Below are 21,604 nucleotides of genomic sequence, written 5' to 3' on the forward strand. Positions count from 1 at the left end.
TTTCATGCATATATTGGAGTTTCCCTGTCTAGTCCTTTCGCTTTCCGGTCTAGAGATGTCCTTGGCAGGAGGGACGATGAATTATACTTTGAACTCGGTGACGTCTCCCTCTTCGACTCAGTCCATAGCTCCCCGGGAAAACCCTATTGGGACAACTCCTGGGTGAGGGAGAGAGAATACGGCTTAAGGGGCGTCATTTTCTTGAAGTTGGAGTGTCAGGTGGGCGGTATTTTAGTTATTTTGTAGTAGTTTCCCATTCTCTAGTTGAGATATTCCTTTGCTCACTTGCCCGCGTGGCACTTGTGTTCCTGTTTGAGCAAACAACAGAAGGTGAGCCAAAATGATATTTTTCTTACCCCGATCCGATGAGTCGGTGAATGAGGGTGGATCTATACTATTGCTCGCTTTGCCTGGCGTTTAAATGGTTGATGAGGTGGTGGTTTCTAAATTCGGTGGCCGTATTCAGCTCTCTTTCCCCTTTTTTTTTGTGTTCAAGATCCATGTGGGTTGGGCTCGCCTTAGCTTGTTCATGGACCGCCTGGTGTGTGGGAGAGGATGTTGGTTGTAACTTCTACTTGTATGTATCATCATGATCTAGATTAGCACACGAGGTTTACTTACCGCTCTTTTTGGTAGGTGATTATGTTTCCGGTTTTTGATCTGGAAGAGACTAGGAAATTTGACTAAGAAATCCCCATAGACGACGCCAAATTGTTTGACCAAAAGATATCAAAACCTTTTGATTAAATCAATTAATGATAATGATGAGGTAAATCTTAGCCAAACATAATAAACTCCAGATCTGAAAATGAATTGGAAAATAATATGTAAAATAAAAATAAGAGCGGTCAATCTTTATCGATATTTGTCATTTCTTCTTTCATGAGACAAAGAGGATGACCAATATGGCATCCTTTTTGGAAAGAAACAGAAGGAGAAAGTAAAGAGAAAAAAAGGCCCTACTCTTCGAGAATTCCCCCTATATATAGTTCTGGGACCCTTGTTATACTCCTTGGCCGATGTGTCTTCACACTTCGACCTTTTTGCTGTTACTTGAATATTGTTTTTAACTTGACGTACACTGTAGGTGCTTAGACTTAAGTAGGCCGTGATGTCTCTCGCTATCTCGCCACATTGGCGGGATCCCAGCTAGGTCGACTACTGTGGTCAGATTTTGACCTATACAAACATTCTTAAGCTAAATTGAAGAAGAACCCGAGTGCAGATCGCCTTAAGCTTTGTTAGCTGAAGATCGAAGTGGAAAATCAAGGTCAAGCTAAACAACTGTAAATGCATGACAAAGATTCAATCAACTGGATAGGTATCTATACATACATCCGTGGAGATGTGATGCTTTACTCTAATTTTTTCCTTATCTCTAATTCTTAACTTTTTCTTATTGTCTATTTGATTTAGCTGATAAATTGCTCGATAACCGCCCGATAATCGCTAATCCCTTTCCAATCTGCCCGTTGTCTTATTGAATGACTAGCGGATTACTACATTTATTAATCGATAACAGATAAGTCAAAACGTTAACGTAAATATCCATGCGACCCGCCCGATAAGCACCCCTACTCGTGGGGCAAGTGCCCATTCAATTTTATTTAAAATTTTGGATTCAAACTTTAGGAATCGAACCGCCTATACTAAGGTGCATTTTTCTCTCCATATTTTTCTATGTTATATATATTATCCCTCTATCATAAATATTGTATTTGATTTTGATATTTACTTACCTGATTAATTTAAATTTATAGTGCATAATATTAACTAAAAAGAAAAAGTATCACGAATTCTCAATTTCTAAGACTTAAATTTAAAACTTCTAAATAAGAAAGAAGTTATCTAGTTCATCGCGTGCCTGGAAAAGAAGTTGTATTTGATCAAATATCATTGCCTTAAGAAACACTATAAGTCTCATTTTGTTAAGATTAAGCCGTGTTAATTTAAATACACATCTTAAGACTTTTTATTTTGAACACACATCTGAATATTAAGATCAAAATACTAATTCCTACATATATATTTTTCAACTTATAAAGCTTATCTTTAATTTTTTTAAAAATTAATAAATATAAACCCTAAATAAAATACTAATGAATTTAATACTATATCAACAAAATATTTTGAAAAATAATATTGTAACTCGTGAAAGTGATGTCTAACACTGATGGATTAGGTGGCAGTGGTGTTGTTTAATGTGGCGGTCATGAATAATAACTAGTAGTGATAGTGGTTGGTAATAGTGATTAAGGAAATGGTCGATGATGACAACTAATAATTATGGCGGATGATAGTGGTGGTTGACGATATATTGCAATTGCTAATGGTGGTGATCCTCGGTACATAGTCATTATTGATTGCGAGGTAATAATGGCTGAGAATAGTAATCGTAAACGGTGGCTAGTGGTGATTCCTTGAACCGAGGGTTTATCGAATGACTTCTTTACCTCCTCAGGGTAGGAGTAAGGTATGCGTATACCCTATCCTCCTCAGACCCCATTTATGGGACTCAACAAGATTATTATTGTTGGTGGCTAGAGGTGATGATTACTGACTGCGACAACTGAGAGCGGTGAAGGTTGACTGTGGTGATTGAAGGCGATCACAGTAGTTGATAATGGTCGGTGCGACAACGGATAGTGGTTAAGGTTTTAAGTCTTAATTTTTTAAATTTATTCAGACCCATTAAGTTATCCTAACATAAAAGAAATAAATACACTTCTTATGTGTGGTCTGATTCTTTTTCGTAAATTTAACACGTGAAGGAAGTAGATGACACTAATAGCCTGTTTGGCCAAACTGGAGAAATCAGCTTATTTTGAGAAGTGCTTTTTTCAAAAGTGCTTTTGAAAAAAGTACTTTTGGAGAGAAGCAGTTTGTGTTTGGCTAATCAGTCTAAAAAATACTTTTGAGAAATAATTTGTGTTTGGCCAAGCTTTTTAGAAAGTGCTTTTAAGTGTCAAATTACGAATAATGACATGAATAGATGTATTTAATAATTAATATTATAAGTAAATAAATAATCTCAAAATTTTGTTATTACATGAAATAATTAAAACAATTCATTTTATTTAAGTAAAATATGAAAATAAAATTAAAAAGTACTTAATTCTTTTAATATAAGTTTAATATATTAAAATTCCTTCAACAAATATAAAAGCATTCACCCCTAAAGTCACTATATATTAGAAAGTTTTTCTAAAAATAATAAAAATATTTATAAATTAATATCTTAAGTATTAGGTTTAAGGGTTATTTTGGTATATACTATATTTTATTAAGGGTATTTTAGGTAAGAAGAAAAGCCAAAACTGATTCTGCTTCTGCTTTTGGAAAGAAACTACTTTTTTCTGCTTATCTGAAACTGCTTCTGCTTCTTCCCAAAAGCACTTTTTTCCCCAAATAAGCTTGGCCAAACACCTCAAGTTAGAAAAAAAAAAGTATTTTTGGCCTCTTGAGAAGCTTGGCCAAACATGCTCTAAGACAATGCAGCAAATAAATTAGGCCCAAGGAACCCCCATCGAATGTTGCCCAGGTGGCACGGTGTCACCCTACCTGTTGTCCTTCATGTAGGACCCACTGCAAACTCTTGCAAAGGGCCTAAAATGCCCCTTTACTATATGAAATAGGACAAGCTAGCCCTCCGTTAAAAGTTGATCTCTTTCTACCCTTGCCGTCAATAAATGGGCTCGTATATGCCTTCCATCACTAACGGAAGACTCGTAAAGCACGTGGAATATATGTGAGGGCAAGTTAGACCTATTTCGAATTGTACAGGGGCATATATGAGGCAGTTATAATAGTCATTTTTCAAACACTTCACAATTCCATATCAGTTTACTTAGACATCTATTTGACAATACCAAACTAAATATCACAGCAAATAAACTAAGTCATAGACACAAAAATTCAAATGAATGGCAATAACTTCATAAATCCTAGTAGCTCAAAGAGGTCGAATCATAACAAAAGACAATGTCGGAATGTTCTAGTAGCTCAAAGGGGTCGAATAGGAGGTGTCATTACGGACTTACTGCCAATTATTTCATGGCATGGACACCTTTAAATGCTGGGAGAAGGTTTTTCAAGTGCCCGAAGCATGAGGTAAGTAAATTTTTAATGGGTTCTTTTAATTATTCCGATTTGCTTGTAAATTTATTTTATTTATTTTTGGTTTTTAGGATGAAAAATATTTCTATTGGGAATGACAAGATGAAGAGCTTCCTCTTAAAGTTTCAAATCTCATACGTGGTTTAAAGAAGGAAAAGGAAGCTCTAATCCGTGAAAGAAATGCTCTCCAAAGAAAAATTTGATCTTGAGAATGTTATGATGCTCGTCGATCATGGAGGAATAGAAGCCTTGAAATTGGAAAGAAATGTTCTAATGAAGAAAGTGACCGATTTAGAGTACTTAGTTGTGCTTGATACTAAATTTCAGAAGAAGATGTGAATTTTCATGTGTGTGATATTGTGATGTCTTGTTATGTTCTTTGGATTAATGGGAAATGATATGTAATGTTAGTGTTATTGTGGCTTAATTGTTATCTTTTATTATGTACTGAAGCTTTTATGTTTTTGTGCAAGGATTTAATGCAATCATTGCCGTTCATTTGTTGTGTCTATGACTGAGTTTATTTGCTATGATAATTAGTTTGGTGTTGTCAAATAGGTGTCTAAGTAAACTGATATGGAGTTATGAAGTGTTTGAAAAATGACTATTATAACGGACTCATATATGCCCATGTACAATTCGAACTAGGTCTAAGTTATCCTCACATGTATTCCACGTGGCTTTATGGATCTTCTGTTAGTGAAGGAGGGCATATAAGAGCCCATTTGTTGACTGCAAGGACAGAATAGAGACCAACTTTTAACGGAGGGCTAGTCTCTCCTATTTTATATAGAAAATGGGCATTTTAGGCCCCTTTCCGTAACTAAAATGTGAGTGATTAAGACTAGGGGTGTTCATAAAAACCCGAAAAACCGACCCAAACCAAACCGACCAAAAAAATCGATACTTTTTGGTTTGGTTTGGTTTTGGTTTTGAATTTTAAAAATTGATCAAATTTTGTTTGGTTTTAGTTTTAATCAGAAAAAACCCGAACCAAACCGACTATAGGAGTAACTATTTCAAATTTATTATTACACTTATATATATGTATATTATTATACAAAGTTTCAAAAAATTTATGGTAAATGTTAATAGTTTGCACTTTTATTATAGTTCTTTACCTTTACATTCTAGTTTGATTGGTAGTTTTCTTTTGTTTAGTGTAAGAATCTATTTCGTGTTAAAAATAACATATTTTTAATTGAGTCCTTAAATTATTCATCACTATATTTTGGTAAATAATAGATTTCTCAAAGGGCAATTGATTTGATAGTGTTACATTGAAAATGTGGTCGCCAGAATATGTGTTTGGTAGTGTATGTCTTATATTTAAGAAAAAATCGACAAATAATCGAAAAAATCAAAAAATCGACATAAATCGAATGGAGAAAAATCGGCTTAATTGGTTCGGTTTGATTCTAATATTTGAAAAACCAACTTACTTGGTTTGGTTTCTTTTTAGAAAAAAATCGATCCAAACCGAACCATGAACACCCCTAATTAAAACATTAGGCCCATGGAACCCCATGGAATGTTGCCCAGGTGGCACGGTGTCACCCCTACCTGCTTTCCTTCATGTAGGACCCACTGCAAACTCTTGTAAGCCTCTAATAGCCGTACATCTTCACAAAAACCAACGCTCTGATTTTGATTACTCATTAGCATTACCGCTGATTACGTGGCACGTGTCCACCGCATCACAGTGCCCCCTTTTCACCTTTCCCCTGCAACAAAACGTTTATAAAAGAAGAGCATAATTTCTCAGTACCTAATTTTTTTTGTTTTTGTTAAGAGAAAGAGAGAATATGTCGTCTTCGGTAGTGCAGTTTGCTTCACAGGAAAACAGTAGTAATAGTAGTAGTAACCATCAACATGATCAAGATGGAAATGAACGGCTTGATTCTGATCACCATAACCATCCTACGGCTCACAATGTTTCCCTCCCTTCTGAAACTTTTCTCCAAGCTGCCATCTCTCTTAAAGACCAGGTACTGTGACCAGAAAGCTTATGAGTTCGGGATTTTAGTCATTTTAAGTTATTGGATTCTAAATTAACTATTTTTCACATATTTGATTTGAGCTACTGTAACGAAAACGGAAATAAACCAAAATCAAGGAAAACGAAAAAGCTTTTAATGTTTGTTTTGCTGAAAAAGAATGTTTTGTTTTGCCGGAAAGTTCCTGGAAAGTTTCGAAGGAATTTGCTGTATTTTTTAGTGTGCACGGCGTATTTTAGCACTGTAATGCTAACTTTGGTGTGAATTCAGGTAGTAGAAATGACATGGAAAGGAAATGGAAGGAGTGCCGGTGGCGTTACGGATCCGACGGTATATACAGGTTTGTTAGGAACGGCGTTTACCTGCCTGAGGTCATACGAGGCTACCGGTGATCCGAAAGACTTGGAATTGTGCTCGGAGATAGTTGACGCGTGTGCAGAACTTGCACGTACTGTCACGAGGTTCTTACTTTTTGCTCTTTTCATTTTGTTAAATCAATTTAATCCTAATACGGAACTAAATGGGTAATTAATGGATGTTAATTGGGTTTAGTAACGTTTAAAATTGCTCTGGAATATCTTTTTTTTAAAATAGAAACAAGATTGCTTGAGGAGTTGGTGTAGGCCGTAGGGCCTCTCTGAGCAAATAATTGCTCTAGGGATGTACGGAAAGGCTGAATACGGAGTTGCTACTGAGTTTTCAATCTTGCTTTTTATGGTGAATTGATAATGACGAAGCATGCTAGGAAAAAATGTACTGTACTTACTCCCTCCGTTTCAATTTTTAATTTAGAACAAGAAGTTTAAGAAAAAAAAATACTCACTACTGTTCAAAATAAGTGATTTTTTGGTCTTTTTTTTGTGGTCCAAAATAAGTGATTTTTTCAGATTTCAAGAATGAATTAATTATTTTTTTCCTACATTGCCTTTGGAGTAATTAATGTTAAGTATGTGTTAGGAGTGTTTATGTGAAGAGATAATAAAGGTTAATATGGTCATGCTAATTAATGTTAAAAGGTGAATTTCTTAACATGTGTGAAAACAACCATAAAATTACTTATTTTGGACCGGAGGAAGTATGATTTTTGAAACTTGTGGTCTTAAAAGTCTAAAGGGTAAAAGTTTTATAGGGCCATACATTTGTGTGTTACAAAAGCTTTTCATTAAGAGTAAAATTGATAAAATGAAGAGTTCAAAGTTAAAATTATTTTCAAATTTAGAAATGTGTCATTTGTTTTGGAACAGACTAAATGAAAGTACCTCAAACGGAGGGAGTATTATTTTTTTTGTCCCCTTTTTTTAAAGGCAATAAATATTTATTCAACAACTAAGCCAAAATAGAATTAAATAGGGGAACATTTCTGGTCTAGTATAGAAAATATTATATGTCCTATTTTTTATTTTTTTTTTATTTTCGTGTTACTCATTTCTATTTGCTGGTCCAAACATGTGACAGACTAGTGTCATGACCCGCCACATCATCATGCCATGTAGGTGCCACTTGACATATATTTTTGCCATATGGAATGGTTACATAAGTTAGGGATTAGATCTTGGTGGAATATTTTAGAACTATGGAGAATTTCCTTGGAAATGTTCTAGATATTTATGCACTTGTAGGAAAGTTCTAGAGAAATATAGAGGTTTCCTTAGGAAGACCCTAGAACCCTATAGAATTGTTAGGAAAGTCCTTAGAAGATTCTAGCTACGTAGAATATTCTAGAGAAGTGACTTATTTGTAAATACGGAAGGACTTGTAGAACAATTATTATTTACATACTAGCCCCTAGGTGATTAGTATAAATAGGGGGCATTCGTTTGTAATTCATCAACCAAGCAAAACAATCAAATTCTCTCTACTACAAAAGCTTCCTTTAGCAATTCTCATGTGTTCTAACTTTTCTTAGCGATCTTGAGTGTAGTAAGGCTGACTTGACAACGTGAGCAAGTTGTGCAAGATCGTGAGCGAGTTGCCAAGTGTCGCACGTATACTTAGTTACAACATCAAATATGTTTTTTTCCAAACAAAGTCATAAGAGAATTTAGTTGAAATGAAATAATGTTTTCTTTATCAAAAATTAAATATTGATGACTGGTCCCTTAATGACAAGTATGGTTTATTTTTATGGTCATCTGGAGAAAAAAAGGAGGAAAAGAAAAAAGAAAATAAAAGTGAACAACTGGGGTATGTATAATGTTTTACAGGATTTAAAATTAAGGACAAAAGAATCACATCTGGGATGATACTGTAGTTTTGTCTTGCAAGAATTGTCTCCATCATTCTCTAGAGCTTGAAAATCAGATGCTTTTTTGTACAGAAATATCGACTTTAAGATTTCTCAAAAAACATGTGCTAAAAAATTGATGTAGATGTATAACTTGGAGCAATCAAGTCTATATCTTTGTGGAATGGTACAATATTTGGCACATACCCACTGTGATTCTGAAAAAAAGCTTTATGTGCAAGTCGTAGTGGATTCTTTTACCAAATCTTTATTGAAATTTGAAGGTCGTTAAATATCTAATAGTACTTCAAATAAAGTATTTCTTACTATCTTTTTACTTTTTTGGGGACCAGGCATGTGACTTTTCTGTGTGGAAGAGGAGGGGTATATGCTCTTGGTGCTGTTGCTGCCAACTATTGTGGGGACCTATACAAACGAGATTTGTATTTGAACCATTTCCTTGAGGTACCAGCAAACCTTATTATGATTTCCTTGAGGCAACAATACTTGTTTATATGAAAAAACTTCTTTAACTATCCAACGGGGCAGTTCATTGATTTCATATGAGTTGCTTCACTGAATATGGGGATATACGTACATAGAGTAATGGTATGTGATTGTAGTTATCTTTCATTGATCTACAGCCAGGGACGAGACATGTGGCCTGTCTTTTTCAACTAAGGGAAGCTAGTGTTAGGGACCTGCAAATTTGATACAAATTGTTCTGAGATATGTTTGGCCAAAATATTATTGTATAATGTATCATCGTAATTTCTCATTTTATCTAGGAGACCAAAAGTTTGTGAATGGTGTCACATCCTACTTGTTGAGGAGTGTTCATTGTGTTGAATTATTTCTTAGCTATGATGATGATTTAGCTCAGAGACCTGTTGTTGCTTAGAGTCATTTGCTTTTACCTATCGAGTAAAGATATCGTTTTGTTTCATGAAATTTGTTAAAAGGAGCTTGTCCTCACCATTTATCTACTCCACAACATTTTATTGAATCGCAAAATGACTTTACTGGCCACTTTTAGCGGAAAATTTAAAGTGAAGATTCGTTGAACTGCTCTTCATTGAACTGTATATCAACAACACATTGATATAACCAATATCAGCAATATAGCTTACTTGTTTATAGATTCTTGTTTAACTTTAGGATAACAAGTTCATAAGACAACTGCATAAATTATGAGTTTCAAGAACAACTATGTTCCTTTAAGTCATCAACTATTTGTAAGTTCAAGAAGTTATTGAAGGGATATTACAGTTTGCACAGCCTACTTCACATAATAACAATTATGCCTTAGTTCCAAACAAGTTGAACTATTTGGGGTCAACTATATGAATTCTTGTTGACTCTTCACTTAAGCTTATCTCAGTAAGAAAAAAATTTGACCTAGTGATGAGGAAAAAACATTTGTTAAATCCATGCTAGCGATAAAGTATTCTATATCTGCTTGGGCAGTCAGCTAATAAAATATGCTTGAGAATCCTCAACATTAGCACTTGTTTGTTCTCGATATGGAAGCACATACTGTCAATTGTAATTGCTTCAGCATCTAATGCAGTGATGAATTTCTTAATGTTAATGTTTATTACTTTAGCCTATATATCATATAAGTCCAGATATCCCTCTGCTACTGCAGTAGTTTAGCTCAGCCTTGCTCGGAGCAACATTTAAATCTTTCTCCAATTTGTTATTTTCAGGTGGCGCAGGAGAGAGCCCTTCCTGTTGGACCTGAAGATGGAGGTTTTGGAATGTCATATGATCTCCTTTATGGGCGAGCTGGCTTCTTGTGGGCAGCATTATTTATCAGGAAATACCTAGGGGAGGAGACAGTGCCAGATGAATATCTCATGCCTGTCGTCGAAGCTATATTAGAAGGAGGGAGAGCAGGGGCAACTGATAACCCAGCGTGCCCTCTGATGTATAGATGGCACGGGACAAGGTATTGGGGCGCAGCTCACGGCCTTGCTGGTATTCTGCACGTGTTACTTCATTTTCCGGTCTCTCAAGAAGATATTGAAGATGTTAAGGAGACCTTAAGGTACATGATGAGCAACAGGTTTCCCCACAGTGGCAATTATCCTGTCAGTGAAGGGAATCCAAGAGACAAGCTGGTTCAGTGGTCTCACGGTGCTACAGGCATCACCATTACTATGTGCAAAGCATCTGAGGTTAGTACCTATAATACTCGAGCAGAGTTTTTGGTTGTTCGGTAGAAGTTATAATCAGTGATGTATTCAACGAAAATACTTAACCTAAGTTAATAATGACAAGCATGTTCGTATTCCCTGTTCTTTCAAACTCGGTTTTCCAAGCTTCTCCAGACCAATACGTGGATTTCTCATAAGGTTCTGAGATTGTAAAAGTGGGGAAGCACCTCGTCTCTTGGGATCCTCCGACCCCAAGTGTGGAGCTAGGTGGATGCAGAGGTCTATATGAATTCCTTTTGCCAAAAAATTGTATTATGTACATAGGGTAACAAACCTCCTTTTGCGTTTATAAATTGTTGATTCTTTGAAATAATGAAGAGTGGCGGTAAAAATGTGGTGTAAAAATTGCTTTGGCATTGATTAATATTTTAGATGCGACATTGTAGCATTTTAGGTGGGTCAAAAATTGCTTTAGGTCTAGGTGTGGCATTCATGTATTTTTTATTTTGAATCTTTTTGTTAGAATTCCTAACTCTGCTACTGCTCCGACCCCTATTGAAAATCCACAAAGATAAAACAAAAAGTATCATATTGTCACAATTTGGTGAGTCTGAGTTGTGAGAAACGAAGAATGACCTCAGGTTTTCTCTTGTGCTGCAGGTACTGTCAAATGATAGGGAGTTTCGTGATGCTGCCATAGAAGGTGGAGAGGTAGTGTGGAAAAACGGATTGGTGAAGAAAGTAGGACTTGCTGATGGTGCGTCTGGAAATGCTTACGCCTTCCTTTCACTCTTCCGTCTAACCGGTGAAAGCATATATGAAGAAAGAGCAAGATCTTTTGCAAGTTGCTTATATCACAATGCGAGGACAATCATGAACGAAAGACATCATAATGAAGCAGATCATTCCTACTCTCTTTTCCAAGGATTAGGCGGCGTTGCTTGCTTCTTGTTCGACTTACTTACGCCTGAAAATTCCAGGTTCCCAGGCTACGAACTCTAATCTTTGGCTTGTTTGAGTTTCAACAGATGGGTTTACAGGAAAAAAAAACCATGTACTCTGGTAGGTTAATCGTGCAAGTTTACATGGTCAATTAGGAGGTGGGAAATGGAGTTTCTTGCTTGCTTCCTGGCGTGAGCAAATACTAGTAAGCTATGTGATAGTATGTTGTATATATTTGACTTTCATTTAACACTTTTTAAGAACTCTAATATGGAGATGCAATGGCCACCATGCTTCATTGTCCATGACCCCTTTTTACATACTCTTACCTGCCCTTCTGCTCCTCCTTTGATTTAGTGGTTTGTTTTTTCAATAATAGCTTGAAAGTACATGAACTTTTGAATAGGAGGACAATAGTTAATGCGAATTATTATATGGTAACGCGAATAACCAGGTTAAGGATAAAGTTGCTTCTAAATGATTACACCTGAAAATGAGAATCTGAACCTAAGAATGAGAAATGAGAAGTAAAGAGTTATTTTTTGAGCTCCATTGATAATCTTCAGGAGTCTGAATCTGAATTAACAAAGAAACATGGTGCTAATCAGTAAGACTTTGTTTCTCTTCTTTTGCATAATTCCAGTCCTATCTGTTAGGACCGAAAAAATCAGGTGTCATGCGGAAGCTAGCAAAGCAAACCTTGAACGACGATAAACCACACAACAAAGAGAAATATACTAAAAAGAGACACAAATATTTAATGTGGTTTGGTCAACTGACGTACGTCCACAATGGAGATGAGCAATCCACTATATAAAAAGAGAGTATAAAATATCGAGAGAACAACCTCACGAAGAGGCAAACACAAGTGACACACTAACATTTGTCCCGTAAAGTTCTCCCCCTTAACACGACTCTCAAACCCCTTATGGCTACATTGTGGATGCTACTGAATGAGAAGGAAGGATCCTCAATTTATAGAAGTCCAAACCTTTTCCTACAAGAAAAAGACTGGCCAAATATGAAAGATTTGTAATTTCCTTCTAGGAAAAGAAAAACTCAATTATGGTAAATATGTTGTCATTTCCTTCATGAGATAGAAAAATCAATTATGGTAAGAAAATCTGGATAAACGCCTAACAATTCTCCCCCTTGACCTGAATTTTTTTACAAAATAAACTTGATCCACCTTTTTCATATAGCCTTCAACAGGCCGCATCTCCAAATCTCCACCATTAAGTTTGTCTCAACGTGCGTAGCACACTAGTCAAATTTCTCAGAAAAAAATCACGATAATCGTCAAAATATGTTGCGGCTAGAACTGAACCCGCCAAGATGAACCTGTCTTGAACTTCGCTCTGATACCACTTGTAAGGACCAAAAAAATTAGGTGTCATGCGGAAGCTAGCAAACCAAACCTTGAACGACGATAAACCACACAACAAAGAGAAATATACCAAAAAGAGATAAATATTTAACGTGGTTAGGTCAACTGACCTACGTCCACAACGGAGATGAGCAATCCACTATATAAAAAAAGAGTACAAAATATCGAGAGAACAACCTCACGAAGAGGCAAACACAAGTGACATACTAACACTTGTCCCGTAAAGTTCTCCCCCTTAACACCACTCTCAAATCCCTTATGGCTACATTGTGGATTCTACTGAATGAGAAAGAAGGATCCTCAATTTATAAAAGTCCAAACCTTTTCCTACAAGAAAAAGGACTGCCCAAATATGGAAGATTTGTAATTTCCTTCTAGGAAAAGAAAAACTCAATTATGGTAAATATATTGTCCTTTCTTTCACGAGATAGGAAAACCAATTATGGTAAGAAAATCTGGATAAACGCCTAACACTATCTATCTTCCAGTTTTTCTACAAGTCTACTATCTGAACTCTAGGAATATTAGCAATTTTCCAGTAATCCCCACTTTGACTGTCCTCAAGCTGCAAAGTCATCAACATCTTTTCAGAAACATTTTGCAACACAAGACGTTGAAGCTTGCTTAAATGCTCAATCCCAAACGGAAACTCCTTCATTACCATACAGTTGCGCAGTTGAAGCTCCTCAAGAGAAGGCATTGCTCCTTCTTCCACTTTAATTATTCTCAATTTCCTGCAGTGCCAAATATATAATTCTCGCAGTTTCTTGAATCCGCCTGCCCCGAACCTCAACTCTTCGCCCTCATAAGCCGAGTCTAGCACAAGGTTTACAAGGTTGGGCAAATCTTGAAGAGTTTCTAGTGCATTGTCCTCTAACTTGCTCAATTTTAAATGAACTGTGGCCAAGGCTTCAAGAGATGTTACCCATATTGGAAGCCTCTCCAAACGCCCTTCGAAGGTTAATGTTCGAAGGGATGAGTGCGTAGAACGAAGGGGATAGTGCAAATCAATAATGTCACTCACCCCATAAGATGAGATAGATAGTTGTTCAAGATTGATCAACTTGTCAAGGGAAGAACAAAGATCCCTTGTGTGTTTTCTTCTCAGCTTCGCGATCTCTAACTTTCTTAGTCTTGTTAACTTTCCCAATTCAATCACTGTGCTTGTAGTGGCATTTATAAGAGTCACCACTTCTAAGGACGCAAGGGTTTCTATGTTCTCAGTAGCTGAAAAACCATGCAAAAAACCAGCACCACGTCGATAAATGAGGACATGGCGAAGATGTTGAAGCCTTGGAATCTCAACAGGCAATTTGTTTACTGATGTCTCCCTTAGGTCCAAGAACTCGAGGTTCACAAGCTTCTGTATTGATCCTGGGAGATGTTTTATCTTAGTGCTCTTTAAGTTCAAAAACTTGAGATGTACTAGTTCAAAGACTACTTTTGGTATTTTTACCAATGGGGCTTGTGTCAAGTCTAAGACCTTGAGTAGCTTGAAACTTCCACATAACAGCTTCAACAAGAATGAACTAGTGACAGAATCTGGTGAACCGAACGTTATTAGTGAGTGAAGATGCTTAAACCGATCAATATTTTGTATATCGTTTGCCAATTCATCAGTGATTACCAGATGTCTGACTTTGTGAGGCCTTCTTTCTTCCCCATTAGCTATAGTTACCATGGCACTTTCCCTTGACTTAGAAAGAATGATTTCATACCACAGGTTATGAATGCTGAATATTGCTAACCTTCCATCAGGGTATTTTTTAGCAACTTGGATCAAGCTTCTGTTTGCAAGTTCATTGAGATAGCTTCCAGCAACTTGTGCAATTGCCTTTCCTTCTCTTTCAAGAACAAGTCCTTCTGCTGCCCAGAGTCGAGTCAGTCTCATCTTATCGATGACATGATATCTTGGAATTATGCTCAGATAAGTGAAACAAGACTTGAGATAGAAAGGCAAGTCTTGATAACATAGATTGAGTATCCTTTTCATGTGCTCGGCTTCACTATAACTACCTTGTAACTTGTCAACAAGGCTGTCATAGAACATCTCCCATGCCTCTTTTCTTTTCCCTTTAGTAGCCAAAGCACCAGCAATCACCAAAATCACCAGTGGCAGACCTCTGCATTTCTGTATAATGTCTTTGGAGATTTGCATTAAGGATGAAGGACATAATAGGCTGCCTGAAAATGCCTTTCTGCAGAAAAGAATCCAAGATTCTTCTTCAGCCAAAGGCTTCAAATTATAAACATGACTACCAACATCAGTTTCCACACAAATGGTATGGCATATATCAGCAAAACGAGATATGATGATAATCCTGCTGCCACAGCTTTCTCTAGGAAATGCACATTTGAGAGCTCTCCAGGTGCCAATATCAGGGAAATCATCAAGGACAATTAAGTACCTTGATGACTTAAAGAATAGTTGAAGGAATTGTGCCAACATGTTAGCATCCATGGCTTCAAGTGCTCGACGGGAATGGTCATCTTGTGGATCAAGCATGCTCGTGAATAGCTCCTTAACATCAGAAAATTTTGGAATATCAATCCACAGAGTATGATGATTGAAATGCTTGTTGACTGTTGCATCATCAAAGATTTTCTTGACTAGGGTGGTTTTCCCTATACCTCTTGTTCCAACTACACAAAGCAATTTCCATTCTGGATCATCAGAAAGAACCCACTCGAGTAGTACTGATTTATGATTTTCAACACCTATAAGATCTGCATCATCAACAAGAAGTACTTCTTCATGGTTATTACACCATGTAATGTTGCTACTTTCTGCACTTGTTATAACACCATATTTCTGAAGAAACGTTTTATGTCCTTCAGAAATGACGATGATTCGGGCCTTTATACTTTCCAATGCTTTTAAAATATTATCATTTTGAGCTTCAAATAACTTCTCAGACATTAATGAATGATGGAATTTTCTCCATGGCCATGATACCTTTTCTGGAAAACTGTTGCACATGACAATATGATTTTCAAGAATGTCTTGGACATCATGTGCAAGGTCTAGTACTTGCTTGATCCATACTTGTAATTCACCATCTTCTTCTTCTTTAGCATCAGCTACTCTTGAGAAAGTCCTCATTTGTTCAAATGCATCCCTGATATGAACAATTTCTTGCTGAATTCCATCAAGAAATTTTTGTCCGCAATTGAGCAATGTTGAAAGCTGATGTATCAAATAAGATATAGCACTCTCTGCCATTTTTTTAACTCAGTATATAGCTTCTTTTGCAAATTTGTGCAAGATGTTGGTATAATTTATGGTGGACTTTGGTGATCAATCTATACAGATCAAATTTTGAACTGGTTTATGCTCTAGAACTGCGTTATGTAAATGATTATTGCAATGTGCAAGCTTATGAAACATTATCCTAGTTATGACTAATTCACTACTACTAGTTGGAGGATTTTTCCTTTTCTATATTCATGCTGTATGAGCTGACTTTGAACACACTTAACGTGGCAGCAATTTTGCACGGTTGGTTCATTGACTATGGCCGTATAGAGACATCTACTGTCAACTTAAATGTTCACTCTAGAATCTCCGTTCTAAGCCTCTGATTGCCTTTTTTTCACTCAGTGTATAAATTCTTTGAAAAATTATCCAAGATGTTGATGTAATTAATGTTGGACTTTCGAGACCAATTTATACTAGATCAAACTTTGAATCCGTGTAGGGACTAGAATTGCGTTTCACAGATGATTATTGCAAATTGCAAGTTAAGAAACATTTTACCACTTCTTGCTATATTTTTTAGTATATTATGTTTTAGTTATTACTAGTTTACTAAATGGACTATTTCTCTTTTCTAAATTCATGCTGTATGACTTTTAACACACAGAACGTGGTAAGCAATTCGGCAATTGATTCGGTCGACTACTGGCTGTCTAAAAATACTGATTGTCAACTCAAATGTTTACACCAGAATCTCCACACTAAACCCCTTTTGTTAGTCCGGAGCAATCGTGGTATGCTACAAAAATTGAACTAGGAGATGTCTACCGTGAAGGAATCAATTCTATTATCTTTGTGGGGTCAGTAGTATAGCATAAAAGTATGCAGCAGAATTATATGGCATCAGTTATACGTGGTCTAGATCATCTTTTATTCTATGGGGAGCCCACAGTGATTCTGGAAAAAGTTGTACGTGTGAGCCATAGTGGAATTGGTTCTGGTTGTGAGTTTGAAGCTATAGTTTTTAGTCTCTATAATTCTTTACCAAGTCTTTATTTTGGGGTAATTAAGTGTCTAATAGTTCAAAAATGTCTTATCTTTGTTCTTTATGTGATTTTTCTATGTGAAAGAGGACAAGTGTATGCTCAGGCCTGATAATTGTTGTTTAGGTATTGTTCCTTTTGTTTTTACTACCAAGAGGATATTTTTTTTTTGTTAACAAGAAATTTGTTAAAAGACTTAATTTCACTTGGAGTAAAGCTGAATGTAAGTGACACTTCCTTATTGAGATTGGTAATCGAAGATAATGCGAATTTAACAATGTCTGTTACTAATCGGTTTCTCTCTGCAGTCAGCAAATCTTCATTTTATTCTGAGAGTGGTTACAGGCTGAAAACTTTGAAGAGCTTTTCCAAACAAATGACTTGTACTTAGTTAAGGCTGGTCGTGTCACGACCCATTTTCTGAACAAGCCGGGACCGACATTCGATCACTAAACATGACCGAGCGGACCATCTCCGCTTATCAAATCTATTATAATCTCAAACTTTATATGCCACAAAACACTACTGTAACCAAATACTTTTAAATGATTTAAATATATAAAATAAGCCAACTTCAAAACTTTATTCGTAGTAACCAATAAAATGCTGCTAAGTTATTATCAAAAATATCTGAATCTTAACCCAACGACTATGTCTATGAAGCCTCTACTGATAAACTGACGCACTGCTCAGGACATGAGATTTCCTGGTCAGTTCTCTAAGTAACAAAGAAATAACTAAATAAAGATGACTCTAAGGAATACTCCACGAACAAAAGCGGAGCTCACCAATAGCACCGGAAGAGAAGGAAGTCCTAACTCGTAGCCTGCTCGCCTGCAAATCCAGTTCCTACGTTGTACCGCAGATCAACGTAGGTTCCCAAAAGAGAACGTCAGTACCATCCATTGTACTCAGTGAGTCTCAACAACAGGGGGCGAAACTTTAATAACATATACATTATGAGCAAAGGTTCTAAATGCATGTAAAACATAAAACTTATAAGAATAATTCTAAAATAATTGCATAATAGCAGTTCATGAATATTCTAAAAGAAATTCTTTTCTTTTTCTTACTCATAAAAAAAATACTTCACTTTATACTTTGGGAGTTCCAACTATCCTGCCTTAATTCTATCTCAGTCACCGTGTGTTCGGCACGGGTTCGATCCCAACCTGATCGAATAGGCCCAATCCACGAGGTGCCACTCACTTCATGGTTCTCAGCGCTCATGTCTCATACCTTAGTATGACTAAGTAAATTCTCAGCAACGAGACCCTCGGCTCATGTGCTCCCTACTTTGGCACAAGTAGTTTCAGGAAGTCAACGCCTTGGTCAGGACCCTAGGCCTGGACGATGACCCCTTCTCAGAATAAAGGATACCCCCAAAAATCTTTTCTTTCTAAAACTTCTTCTTGTGACTTTTCAAGTCTAAATCTGTTATACATACTCATACTGGTATCCTTAAATGTAAGACATGACACAAGAATGAAATAAACATTCAAAAGTATTTATAAAGGTTCTTGATCTTTCATGAGTTTTCAACATGAAAATGGCATATAAGAATAATATAAAAATCTGAAATTTATGCATATAGATCCAAATAATCATCTAAACTTTAGCTAGAAAATAATTCTAAGCTAATAAGTACTTACTACTCCCATTAAGTATATATTAACTCTTTTATGCAATTCATCAAACACCTTGTGTGCGTGCTTTTGTGAGTTAAACCACTTTAGTAAAGAGTTATGTCAACTCACCTCAATACTCCTTGAGCCGATACGTAGACCCCAGTCCAATTTATACCCATCAAACAATTGATTCTACAACAACCAGTGCATTTTAATTAATTTCAAAGTTTCAGACCTAAACATAGGATTTACTGTTGATGCAGAGAAAGAAAGGAATTAACTATTTAATCTTACCTATTACTACTGTAGGGTAATTGACAATAAGAAATTTTATATACCTGAGTGCAAGAATTAGTGAATTGTAAAGAACCCTAGAAATTGGATTGTCTGAGTGAATGGTCGCGGGAACTTATTGCTTCGTCTCTGCCCTTAGTCTAATTATTGAATTGTTGCTTTGTATTTTTTTGAAACCCACTTCCTTTGCCCCCTTTTCGTGCCAGGCTTTAAGCCTTTTTTTCTTATCTTACGTCCAACCTATTCTATGGGCTTTAAGCCCAATTTTAAGTCTTTTACTTTTTTTTTTTTTAACTTAACTAATAATTAATGATACCCACTTTTAATAAGTAATAATATTAAAATTGTTAATATTTTTCTAATTGTATATCCAATTATTTAAGTATGTGTGTACACACACATATATATATTTACTATAGGCAAGAAAAAAATAATAATAATATTTTAATTATATAATTAGCGTGTCTTGAAACTTTTATTAATATAAGGAGCGTTACAGGTCGGGACCAAATCCTCCTTGTAAAGAACTTATAAGATCGTAAGGGGTAGCATTTGCTGGATCAGTTCTTTCTTGCCTCCTGGTGTGAGCAAATACTAGTAAGGTATGCACCACGGTCTTGTATATATTTGAAGTTTATGTCACCGCCTTTTAAAGAACTGGCCGTCCTTTTCTGTGGCCCTTTTTACCTACGAACTCATGCGAGTTGTGGTTTGTTTTTGCCAATAATTGCATGAAACTGCATGAGCTTCGAAATAGAAAGTGTATTATTTCTTTTGAATCCTTCAATATATTAAAAAGAAAGATGAATATGACTTATTATATGGTAAATACGTACTTCTAAACCAAGGAAAAAGGAGCTTCTGAAATTATCAGACATTTTGTTTTTACGTGCAAATTATTTGGTAGCTCAGTCTACAAAAGTTATTGCTTGGATATTTTGTGGAAGCATTTTTTCCCATTTGAACTAGGAGATTTTAGAAAAACCCAGTGTAAGAAGAGAAGAAATGTCTGCAACTTTACAAGCTCAGTTCAGGTAGTATATGAGGATAGGAGAGATGGACTGAAAAAGAAAATGTAGACAGCTGAATGGACATGAATCTTGATCGTACTATTAACTGCTATGAGAGCGGGTTGTTGAAGGAAGCTAGGAATATATTGCAACTGGTGCAGGGTGACACAGGTTTAAATGATCGACTTGGGATTGCAACAGATAAAAATCACATTGTTGAGGCAAGTCAAGTACATGATGATCCTACAACAACAATGCACATTTCCAATACAGAGCTAGCTAAAATGGTAGAGAATGCCCAAGCAGCTATGATGATGAACACAACTCCAAAAAATGGGCAACCACAACCTTTACGCAGTAACACGTAGCAGCAAAATTCCAAGAACATTGGTGATCGTCTCACTATTTCGAAGGACATTTTTCGTGTTGATAAGCAAAAGGCAGAGGCACACAGTTCAAATGCACCTACAATGCATTTTTCCAACCCTCAAGTAGAACAAATCATCAAAGATGCTCAGAATAAAATGATGAAAAATTCTACTGTTGTGAAACAACCTGTGGTCACTTTGAACACCTCCGTATATGATATCCCTTCTCAATCTGCGGAGTCGTTTGGGGAATTAGAAGGTGAATCTAGACAGTTTATGTTGTCAACGGGGAATAACAACGAGGTTATACAAACAAACGTGAGGCTTAAGGCTATTACATCTAAACTGTGGCAAGATCAACGAGACGAAGATGAAGAGGAGGACTGGGGCGATGGTTTTGCAGGATACTCAGCTGAAGAAGGTGACGAGGAGGTGGATCAGGAGAGTGCAGGTGAGGAGCTTGACTCTCTAGTTAAGTCAAAGTCTCATGGGAAAATTGCAGCAGTCCCCACGAGCAAATTAAACCTCCATGCTCCTGCATTTGTTCCCAGAATGTCTCCTAGTGCTGCAATTCAAAATGCCCCAGCTGGAATTTTGCCTCAACATGTAGCAACTTCTTCCAAGCAGCTTACTATAGGTGCTAAGAGCTGTTCCCCAAATACAAGTCCAAGTCAAGCTGCAACAGCATGTACAAGGCAAACTGTTAAAGCTGCACATCCTACAGCTGATCGGGCAAAAACTGGGCAGCAGCAACTGGTCACCACTAAACCAGTTATTTCAGAGGAGGAGAGAAAGCTTTTGGAAGCTATGGTAAGTTCCATACCTGTAAATCCTATTACATCTAGCACAGGTCCTGTAGGTAGGAATAACAACAAATTACAACACATTGGACAACAACAAAGTAAGGCAATGGTGGCAACCGGAGAATCTGCCTTGGTGTCACTAGATACGATTCAAAATGAACCACAACCTGTGAATTTAGGGAGAGAGTTTTTTGAACAAGGAGAAGAAGATGCAATGTTACAACAGTGTAGAGAAGAGGCGGCAAGAAAAGGGGATTTATCACCAATGCATAGTGGAAAAATTTGCAAATCTCATACAAGGAAGAATAGTTGGGATGACAAGGTTAGTGATTTTTTAAATGTTAGGCGAACCTCCAATGAGAGTTGCCAAACAAAAGAAGGCCGCCCCAACTACATCAACAAAGTCCAATCGTTCAAAAAAGAAATCATGAATTTTG

General features: G+C 36.4%; 2 protein-coding genes and 1 long non-coding RNA gene across 3 annotated transcripts; 1 reads left to right on the plus strand and 2 right to left on the minus strand.

Annotated features, from left to right (window-relative positions):
* The first annotated feature begins 5,880 nt into the window (after positions 1–5,880).
* Positions 5,881–11,741, plus strand: LOC107760843 (lanC-like protein GCL1). The gene is made up of 5 exons (XM_016578953.2): positions 5,881–6,104; positions 6,384–6,574; positions 8,691–8,802; positions 10,047–10,517; positions 11,157–11,741. Exons 1-5 carry the CDS (start codon positions 5,922–5,924, stop codon positions 11,496–11,498), a joined length of 1,299 nt encoding a protein of 432 aa, XP_016434439.1. The 5' UTR covers positions 5,881–5,921; the 3' UTR covers positions 11,499–11,741.
* Positions 11,742–13,318: 1,577 nt separating this feature from the next.
* LOC107760840 (disease resistance protein RPM1-like) lies at positions 13,319–16,048 on the minus strand. The gene has a single exon (XM_016578949.1). The coding sequence runs from the start codon at positions 16,046–16,048 to the stop codon at positions 13,319–13,321; it is 2,730 nt and encodes a 909-aa protein (XP_016434435.1).
* Positions 16,049–17,621: 1,573 nt separating this feature from the next.
* LOC107760845 (uncharacterized) lies at positions 17,622–19,194 on the minus strand. The gene is made up of 3 exons (XR_001642479.2): positions 19,031–19,194; positions 18,822–18,884; positions 17,622–17,913 (listed from the first exon to the last, which is right to left on the minus strand). It is a non-coding gene; the product is annotated as an uncharacterized LOC107760845 (long non-coding RNA).
* Positions 19,195–21,604: the final 2,410 nt, after the last annotated feature.

Source organism: Nicotiana tabacum, chromosome 11 (assembly GCF_000715075.1).
Source record: "Nicotiana tabacum cultivar K326 chromosome 11, ASM71507v2, whole genome shotgun sequence".
Lineage (NCBI taxonomy): Eukaryota > Viridiplantae > Streptophyta > Magnoliopsida > Solanales > Solanaceae > Nicotiana > Nicotiana tabacum.

Bases quoted from the DNA above. Each gene is read 5' to 3' on its own strand.
- LOC107760840 (XM_016578949.1), bottom strand. From the start codon at position 16,048: ATGGCAGAGAGTGCTATATCTTATTTGATACATCAGCTTTCAACATTG.
- LOC107760843 (XM_016578953.2), top strand. From the start codon at position 5,922: ATGTCGTCTTCGGTAGTGCAGTTTGCTTCACAGGAAAACAGTAGTAAT. The intron at 6,105-6,383 runs GTACTGTGACCA...GTGTGAATTCAG, and splicing joins CCATCTCTCTTAAAGACCAG to GTAGTAGAAATGACATGGAA. The intron at 8,803-10,046 runs GTACCAGCAAAC...TGTTATTTTCAG, and splicing joins ATTTGAACCATTTCCTTGAG to GTGGCGCAGGAGAGAGCCCT.